We start from the raw sequence: 10,174 nt of genomic DNA on the forward strand, positions 1-10,174 counted from the left end.
CTTTAAATTCAAAAATACTGTGGACAGGAAACATCGAGATAGATTTTGGAGGCCTAACATTGAAAGTGACAAAGGTGCTCACAGAAACAGCGACCCAGGTGTAGCTCAGTGCCACATTGTGGACACAGCTGTAGTGAATCTTTCTTAACACCTGGTGGCTAAAATTCCTGAGTTTATAACTGAAATAACATTTCAATTAACACTCATGTGTTTGAAGACTACTTTTATTTTGATGGTGGTTCTTTTTGCTCAGAAGCGTCTTTCGCTTGAGCTTGTTTGACCATTCTTAAGACTTTGCCTTGGGGGTTTGGTTTCCAGCTGCCTCTTCTCTGCTTCTCTTTTTCACACTTGGAATGTTTAAGTCATGGCTGTGCTTAGAAAGTTTGCATGCTCACTTTACTTAACTGACAGCTACTGGTATTACTGAAGATTCGCTCTTGTTAGTGGCTTTGATTGGAGGAGCTAATGAGTGAGTGGGCACGAAAAATCAGTTACCTTCTCATCCCTGCTTATGCCCCCCCCCAGCTCTGATACCATGGAAGTGGGGCACCAGGGCGTGTGTTGACCTGGCCGATCACAGAGCTTTCTGTGCCCCTCCCTTTCCCCTGGTGCTCATCTCAGAGCACAAGCCCTTGCTCCATTCTGAGTACACCTGGGAGGAGAGAAAAGGCAGAAGGGCTGAGGCTTAGGAAGAACACCACACCTGCAGCTCTTGAAGAGAAAGGTGAGGGGACAGAGAGCCCTTTTGGTCCTTGATCAAGGCCCTGACACCAACACCATCTTATAGTATAGGGAGAAGGAGACATGGAGTTTACTGGGTCCACCACATCTCTCTTTTCACGCCATCTGCCACCACAACATGCAGGGAGCTGGAGGGGTTGGGACTGGGGCGAGGATGCAGACCTCTAAAGTTTCCTCAGCCATTTCGTTAGCCATGATTTGTGGCAAGACAAAGTGCCATGCAGGTCATAGACAGGCCTGGTGGTGACTGTTTATAACCTGAATAGTTTGAAAGAGATTGCCAAGGCACAAGCACAGTTCGGCAGGAGAGTGATATAGCAGAGCTCTTTTGACCATTACATTTCCAGAGTATTCAAAACAGAAACATGTGCCCTGACATATCTCACAAGCCCTACGATACTACTCCCAATCTTTAACACCAGTGGACCAAATTAAGAAATGCCCCTGTGCCTTTTTTTCTAGCTAATAGGCTGCATAATCGGACGCCAAGGGACCAAAATCAATGAAATTAGACAGATGTCTGGAGCACAGATCAAAATCGCCAATGCCACAGAAGGTTCATCAGAACGCCAAATTACCATCACAGGAACCCCAGCTAACATCAGCCTTGCTCAGTACCTCATCAATGCCAGGTGAGAGCTGCTTACTAAGGTTTCCTAAGTACCTCCCTCACCCCACTTTCATAACCCAAGATATAAATAAAGTGGCCATTTGGACCACAATACAAACGTCTCTAATGCCAACATGTACTCTTTGCTCTTCATGGCAGCAAGAAGTGAGATCATCCATCAATCTAGTTTTGGGGAATTCAGTGAACAATTATGTTGACAGTTCCCCTTATTCTATTAATCTGGTAATGATAGCTGTAAACGATTAAAAAAAATCCAACTATTTTCTCAGTACAGATATCTCTTTTCATAACTTACAAATTAGTTTGGCTATGTCAGAATCTCTCTTAACTCAGCCAGTGTGGTGTATTGGTTAAGAGCGGTAGACTCGGAATCTGGGGAACCGGGTTCGCGTCTCCGCTCCTCCACATGCAGCTGCTGGGTGACCTTGGGCCAGTCACACTTCTTTGAAGTCTCTCAGCCCCACTCACCTCACAGAGTGTTTGTTGTGGGGGAGGAAGGGAAAAGGAGGTTGTTAGCCGCTTTGAGACTCCTTAGGGTAAGTGATAAAGAGGGGTATCAAATCCAAACTCCTCCTCCTCCTCATTCAAAGGGTGTAATTCAATGTCACAATTCTTCCGTCTGGAAAAGCATTTCCGCTTGCCAGAAGGAAAAACCCCACCTTTCCTCCCCCTGCATGCTGTTCTGGGGTTTCCTAACTCCCAAGCCAATTTGGGGGGTGCAGGGGGAAGCCCCATTGCACAAGTGAAAGTCCTTTCACAGGGCTTATGCTGAAAGGGTTCGTCAGGTGAATCCCACCCAAAGAGATGCATAATTTATTTTGCAATATTATCGCTTGTTTTGATCCTAGAAAATGAATTGCATTGGCATTTCCTGTATATATTTTTATCTTATCAGGCACTTTTCTGAATAAGGGCAAATAAGGAGAATGATAATAGGTTGGTCATTCCATCTTAATCAGACTTTTAAAAATTATCCTATCTGCTATTTGAAATAATAGGATGTGTTTTAATAGCGGCCAAACTGGTATGGATGAAACAGGAAATGTGTGGGTGGCACAGCTGCACAGGAGGGATCATCGAGTTGGAAGGGACACTGATGTTCATCTCTTCCAACTCCCTGCAAGGCAGGAATCTCAACCAGATCACACATTCCTCCTCTGCTTAAAAGCTTCCAGTGAAGTTGAGTCCACCATCTTATGAGGGAGTCTATTCCAATGTTGAACAGCTGTTTCCGTCAGAAAGTTATTCCTGAAGTTTACTCAGAATCTCCTTTTTTGTAATTTGAAGCTCTGGGTTGTACCTTCTGGAGCAAGAGAAAAGAAGTTGGCGCCTTCTTCCATGTGACAGCCTTTGAGATTTTTGAAGATGGCTATCCTATCTCCTCTCAGTCTCTTTTCCAGGCTAATGACCGCTCCCCGCTTAAAACGGGGGGCACCCTTTGCGTGGACGCGCGCAGCCCTAGATCTGGAGCAGCCCCATCAGCATAGGCTTGGCTTTGCCTTCCCTCAGGTGGGATACCTGGAGGTCCCCGCCTACCTCAGTCAGTTGTCCAATCCCACCTGGGGGAAGCGTTGCCAAGGAGACCAGGCCAGGTAGGGGGAGGGATTACCTGCCCACACAATAGAGGGAGGATCTTACCTGGGAATCATCACTTGGCTCCAGAGCTTCTCCCACCCTACCCACCCTCAGTTAATGTCTTATTTGCAGGTTAACTTTTCTTCACAGGTTTTGCAGGTTAACTTTTCTTCACAGGTATGCGGGCGCTGCTACGTTAAGGTCGCTGTTAAAGGGCCGGAAAGGAATTTCCCTGCATTGGCAGGTTTCGCCTTTCCCGTAGCAAAGCGTCACAACTTTGGCGGTATCAGGCCTTGGGTGGAATCCTTTAGTCCATCTTCCTCTTGCGGCGGCGATACCAGGGTTCCCCGTTAAAGGGGTTTCTGAAGGGAGGCTTTGACCGTACGCCGAAAGGTCGTCATTGCTCTCCCCTGCGGCGGCGGCGTAACGGGGGCGGCTATCTCTGCTTGAACATATGTTCTCCAGAGCCGGCCCATCCCCCACACACACACACACTGGATAACCCTGATGCTCCCTAGGTCCCCGGCTGGGGACTGGGGAGGGAGAACGGCCAATGCCTGAGCCAAGGTCTACCCACATTTGAAATTTAATAAAGTTGTGGCCAATTTAATCCCATAGCACATTGTCTTGAGTTGTTATTCCACATGACAGGGGGGACCGCTCGGGATCTGGGGACTCCGCCTGTCCACACAAACATACCCAGCTCCTTCAAGTGCTCCTTGTAAGGCTTAGTTTCCAGACCCTTGATCATCTTGGTTGCCCTCCCCTGCTCTCGCTCCAGCTTGTCAACATCCTTCTTAAATTGTGGTGCCCAGAATTGGACACAGTATTCCAGGCGTGGTCTGATGTGGCAGAATAGAGTGATACTATTACTTCCCTTGATTGGGACAGTAGACTTCTGTTGATGCAGCCGAGAATAGCATTAGCTCTTTTTGCTTCTGCATCACACTGTCGACTCATGTTAGATCCTTTTCACATGTTCTGCTAGTAAGCCAGGTGTCTTATATTTGTGCATCTGGTTCTTCCTGCCTAAGTTCAGAACCTTATATTTGTCCCTATTGAAATTCACTTTCTTAGTTTGGACTTATTTCTCCAATCTGTTAAGGTCATCTTGCATCCCAATTCTGTCTTCTGCGGCATTGGCCTCCCCTCCCAGGGTTGATGTCATCTGAAAATTTGCTGAGAATCCCCTCAATTCCTCCATCCATGTCATTTATAAAGATGTCATACATGCCTACCTGCTCACTATCCTACCAGGCAAATGGAAACCAATTTCACCACAAGAAACATATGTACTCTTGTAAGCAATCAAATGTCTCTTGGGTCAGGGTTGCTGACCAACTCAGGAGCAGGGGGCAAGGGTGGAGTATTCTGGGAAAGCGCCTGGCTGGCTGACTGGAGCGCTGAAGGTGAGCCCTCCATACAGCAACGCTTCATTTGTTATAACTTCCTTCTTTCTGTCTTCTTTTAAATATACTAACTGTAATTGTGTTTAAATTAGATCAGATGCTATTTTTTAAGAGAAAAGGATGAGTGTAACAAAATCCATGGTATTGCAGGCAACGTGAATGTAAATTAGCTTGTCAGAATCATTAGCAAGCTCTTTTCCATGTTTGAATTTATGTGAACAGGGGACCTAAGGAGTATAGCATGAAGTCCTCAATGTCTATGTTTGTCATAAACTTTAAGCGATTCCCCACTTTTCCTCCCATTTATTTTTTACAATTATTTATTCTAGGCTGACGTCTGAGGTCACTGGAATGGGCGCACTCTAATTTCTGCCAATCACACATCATTCTGCATCACATGACCCTCTCTAGCCAATGACGCTTCTTCACCCAGCTTCTACAATGCGTATACTTACGGCTTCACACACACCCCTCTTCTCCTTGGAAACTTTTCTTTAATAACAAATATATGTATATAAATATATATATATCTATATATATATGTATGTATGTATGTGTGCACATACTAATAAGTTGCTTTATAAGTTGCATTTTGTGATTTTGATTTTGTTCTTGAATTTTAAATTTATGCTCCAGGCCAGTCTGTGTTTCAGCTGTACAGTGCTAACTATTTTATATAGGTTTTGCCTGGGATTTCCCTTGGTAAGACTTTGGAAGAAGATTGGTCTCGCTAGTCTTTATTTAGCTCAGTTTAGCTAAGATGGTTTTTTTAATTTTACTCTTTTTTGCAGCACCTGTAGTAGGACTGAGATCTGGCCTAATCTAGAGCAGTGGTTGCTTTGAAATAGCTGTTTCTTTTAATTATTCAATTGTTCCTTCCATCTTTGAACCCTGATTGTCCTTGGCTCATCCTTAAAATGTTTGGATCTCTGTCCTAAGAATGTGGCATGACTTTCTCCCATTTCATGTTGGAAGTGGAACAGGCAGGAGCCCAGGAGGATCAACCGGGTTCTCATGGGTTCCTGCAAGGACTGGGCTGCTTCCAGTGAGGCACAGCCAAAGCAAAGCAAGCCATTTTCGTTACCAAGCAGAGAACAAGGTGAGGAAAATATTCCTTTAAATATAGAATTATTTCATAGAAATGGAGACAAATAAAAAATTTAACGCGGCAGGAACTGCTGAAAATATCCTTAAGAGAATCACCCACAGACTTTTGGACTTAGCTCAGGAAGCTCCAGCCTCTGGGAGCCTGCTGTGTTTGCCATTGTTTGTATTTAATAAAAGTCTGTGCAGCTCTGCTAGTAACAAGCTCTGCCTTTGGTCTTTGTGTGCTCCTTCTTGGTTTTCCTTGACAGGCTCTTTGTCTCACCTGCCTCCTTCCTCTTCCATGCTTCTGTTTGATCAGATTGGATCCAATAAGCATATATTTAGTGATGGTTGATTTTTTTTGTTTTGATCCTCCCTTTTAAGCTCTGCTGGAAACTCTGAGACACGGGTGGGGCTGTGGGTTAAACCACAGAGCCTAGGACTTGCCAATCAGAAGGTCAGCGGTTCAAATCCCCGTGACGGGGTGAGCTCCCGTTGCTCAGTCCCTGCTCCTGCCAACCTAGCAGTTCAAAAGCACGTCAAAGTGCATGTAGATAAATAGGTACCTCTCCAGCGGGAAGGTAAACTGCACTTCCGTGTGCTGCTCTGGTTCGCCAGAAGCGGCTTAGTCATGCTGGCCACATGACCCGGAAGCTGACGCCGGCTCCCTCGGCCAATAAAGCGAGATGACCGTTGCAACCCCAGAGTCGGTCATGACTGGACCTAACGGTCAGGGGTCCCTTTACCTTTACCTTTAGAAACTCTGAGCATCTTGAAAGGCAAACCTCTGGGAACAAACCATTCTGAAAAACAGGAAGGCAATACATGAATGATGAGAATTTACCAGGTCCTCTGATGGTGATGACTCTACTGCCACCCCCTGAAGGCTGGGGGAGGGGAGGAAAAGGGAGATGGGGAGGGGGCAGAGGAGAAAGAGGAGGGGAGCTTCAAGTGTAGTTCCCAGGAAGTGGCATGCTCCTTGCGTGCCTCTGGATCTGCCACCCCTCCCAGCTTTTCTGAGCCCACTGCCTCAGTGCTTCATGGGCCCTGGAATTTACTAGAACAGGATATAGCACAACCAGTTCACACTCCTTTCTCAGCACCTGGGAAATGTGGGGTGAAATCAGCATATGCTAACTTCTGTTCTCATTGGCCAGTACTGAGAGAATTCGGTGGAGCCCCCAGCCCTGGATTCCTCATCCACAGCAGGGTGTACTTCTGCCAGCCCATAATCTCCTGAATTGTTCTCCTCCCATAATCCCAGTTGGATGCCTATAAGAAACCAAGTGGGAGGTTGGTGGCATTTTTAAAAAGAGCAGCAAACAGTTATCTCTGAAAATGCCAAAAACACCCCCCAAAGCCATGGTGTTTTCACATTCATAAAACTCTACAGATTGTAGTAAATTGCCAAATACCAGTTGATTACAAGTGCAATAAATGGTAGAGAGCAATTCAAACATCTCTTGTTACACAACAATGAGTAGTGATTCCTCACAAAGGGACAGCACAGCACATGCCTCGTTTATATTTTACGTTTGAATGTAACGTTTTCGTTTATAGTAATTAAATGTGGTAAGGAATTTTCACTTGCAAAGAAAGCTGTCCAAATGTTGGAAAGTTAAGGTCAATCTACTCTTTTTCTAATAAACACTATAAAACCCTTTTATGACAAATAGTTATGGCGGTCTGTAGAGACAGATGGTTTTTCCAGTGGTCTTTAACAACCTTATGGAGACAATGTCAAGTAGCAGAAGTCCACAATCGGCGTGTTGGATCTATTAGGACTTGTACAACATTATGGTTTTGGCAAATTTGAGAAAGCTAAAATCCTTTGCGCTAGACCTTAAGTCTATGATTCTACGCAGTTTTTACAACATGATGCCTGAAAAGGACATTTCCCAACAATAACTGAACAAAGCAAACTGCGTGCTAAAAGACCACATCAAAGACACTGAAGAATGAAGAGTGAGTTTACTTCTACAATTTATTATGGGAATAAAATGAGGTAAAGAATCTAAGACAAGGAGACAGCATATCATGGGAGTGGAGGGTGGGAACCATGCATGGTACTAAGACTTGCTATTGGATTCAACTTGGGTAGAAATCCTGTGTCAGCAGAACAGACAGACAGACAGACAAGAATACCTTTAGCAGCAAGCATGATATGAGCAGAGAAAGGCAGCCCATTATACATTGTTACACTTATAATTGCATTTTTGTCTAGAGGGAAAAGGCTGTGAAGCAATGCTAGGAAGCAGTGTTATAACATTAACAGGCAATGGCCAGCTAAAACAACCAGTACTTTGGGTCTCAGAACTGCATGTGAAGTTAAGTGTGTAGACAGTAATTATTGCTCATCTGTCTGGCATCAGAAAACAGCCAGTTAATCTGATGTTCTGCTACTTCTGTAAATATATGCTAAAATGTTACCCATGGGCTGCCAAATTGTTGGAAAACCAGGAGATACGTGCTGTAGAGTTTCTGATCTAGATTAAGTCCCCTTTGACATGTGTTACATTGTGCACAGGGAACCAGAAGGGATAATAGCCAGTGGCGTAGCGTGGGTTGTCAGCACCCGGGGCAAGGCAAGTAATTTGCGCCCCCTAACCCGTGGATTTGCGCCCCCTAACTCGTGGATTTGCACCCCCTAACCCTAACCCCCAGATGTTGCGCCCGGTGCGGCCGGGGCCCCCCTGCACCCCCCACGCTACGCCACTGATAATAGCCCATAAAGCAGAACTTGAATGCAGACAGAATGACACCGATTCTTTAATACCAGTAATTCTAGATGAATACCCTATGGAGAGTGGTTGTCTGCTATCCAGCTAGATTTATTTTGGAATCACTGTTGCAACGTAATGCATATTAACTGACTGGGGTGGGGTGGGGAACGTGATAAATACCTGGGAGGCTCTCTGCACATTGATTTATGCTACATCTTTCTCAATGCCAAAATACGGTCTGCTGTTTGTGAGGGATGAGCATGGAATTTAACATGGAGCTATAAAAAAAGTAAACAGTATTTTGTGTAATGGATAATACGAAGCACACAGGCAGCATTTACTTCCCATAATTGCCAGGGGAACTAAAACAGAGTGAAGTTCATTTGGGGCAGAACTTTGAATGATTTCTAGCTCCTCTTCATGTTCATTCCCTCCCACACTCCCCCAGCAGGTGGACTGGACTCTTGCATTAATAAAAAAAAAGTAAGTCAATTGGACATCTATAATGAAAGTTAGAAAGCAAAACAGGGCAGCAACATTTTTAGGCATATTATGCAGACATGGAGGAACTGCTGTTTCTGTGGATGCTTTGTGACTTAATCACTGCTGCTAAGCAATCAGAAAGAAAGCAAGGCAGGCATTTCCTGTATCTTTGCTGCTGAAGAGACTCGCTCTTTTCCGAGAGGAGCAGCTTGCAGTGAGAAATATAGGAACAGGAACAAAGAGAGGGGTGCTTTGTGCCTTTAACCACTATGTGGCAAGCAGAAATTAAGCAGGGTAAGCCTTTTCTAGTAAGGAAACACATTAGGAAGAAAGCTTCACCTGTTGACACTTGCGGACTATTTACTTTTGGATCATATCCATCAGCATAGCAGCTTAAATTATCATGCTGAATGCTGAAAGAAATCACAGAGGATAGGGGTTTTTTATGAACAAAGAGTTCGTTTGGATGAAATTGAACCAGAGTGAGTTCCTTTTTTAAAAATAAACTTTCCAAGCACTGGTTATTTCCATATAAATTATTAAAGTTTATTTCAGACCAGAATTTAAGCTAAGAGCAACTGCCCACATGCTAGAACTCTGGAACAATTACAGAAGACAAATCCCCACTTGTTTTCATCCCTGGCAGAAACCTGCCTGAATAAAAACATATTTCATTGTCTCTGGAAAGCACACGGACCTGAACTGCAGCAGACTTTCTCTTTTGGAGGAGCACCCAGCAAGGATATCTCACTATGTGCCCTAACCGTTTGTAAAGTGTTGGACTTGGATGTTTCTACACCTGAACCAAACATAACATTGTTATCTCTGTCACTTCTGATTGTTTAAACGATGCATAAAGATTATGATGAGAAGGGAGTAAATACACTCATGATTAAAACTCAAGAGCCTATGGTGATTACCAAGCCAGAAGAGGCTAGAATTATGGGTAGCTTGGTTTTTATGTAAGACTTGAATATTAAAGTCTGATGTGAGTAGGTGTCTGATCTGTGCAAAGTTTATTGTAAATTTGTGTAAGCGTTTTAAGCAAGCATTCTGGCCACCTCCTACACCCCCCTATGTGGACTGCTGTGTGTCCTTTCTAGAGCTAACAGTTCTGGGTAAATAACGTAGGAAGCTCAGCACTGGCCTGGAAACATTAGTTCTGTTATTGGAATGCTCTGAAAATTAAAAGCAAGTGTCTGCTTCAGCATCTGCAAGTGGCAGGGTTCCTATGGCTTGTAAGTTTGCCAGAGGCCTGAAAGCCAGAGCAACTCTCTGTCCCCAGAATGATGCTCTTGCCAAATGTGCAGTTGCTTATACTGGACCCCTGAAGGTACCAATGCTGAGAATTCATACAAAGACAAATGTGCCCTATGAATACTTAGGACCATTCTCAACGACTGCTTGATTTATTTTCTAACTAGCATTTCCATCAAGCTGGAAATCCAGCCAGTCCACTAAGGTTTTGGTACATTTCCTAGGTTTAATTATGCAGAAATTAAAATATGCAAAACCCCAACCACCAA

General features: G+C 44.3%; 1 protein-coding gene across 36 annotated transcripts in view; it reads left to right on the plus strand.

The window, feature by feature from the left end:
* The window catches only part of PCBP3 (poly(rC) binding protein 3), a gene marked incomplete at both ends in the record, with an annotated part of 77,163 nt that extends 71,495 nt beyond the window's left edge, over window positions 1-5,668 (plus strand). For 34 of the 36 annotated variants that reach the window (XM_083474419.1, XM_083474400.1, XM_083474393.1 and 31 more), the window contains 2 exons: window positions 1,204-1,373; window positions 4,686-5,668. In XM_083474419.1, the coding sequence (XP_083330545.1) occupies window positions 1,204-1,373; window positions 4,686-4,722 (207 nt within the window). Of the gene's footprint in view, window positions 1-1,203; window positions 1,378-4,685 lie in introns of those variants that run through there. The other 2 variants (XM_083474415.1, XM_083474418.1) reach the window with 2 other exon arrangements.
* Between the last annotated feature and the right edge of the window lie 4,506 nt (window positions 5,669-10,174).

The sequence above is a fragment of the Podarcis liolepis genome, assembly GCF_965112155.1.
Source record: "Podarcis liolepis genome assembly, chromosome: 1".
NCBI classification, from domain to species: domain Eukaryota; kingdom Metazoa; phylum Chordata; class Lepidosauria; order Squamata; family Lacertidae; genus Podarcis; species Podarcis liolepis.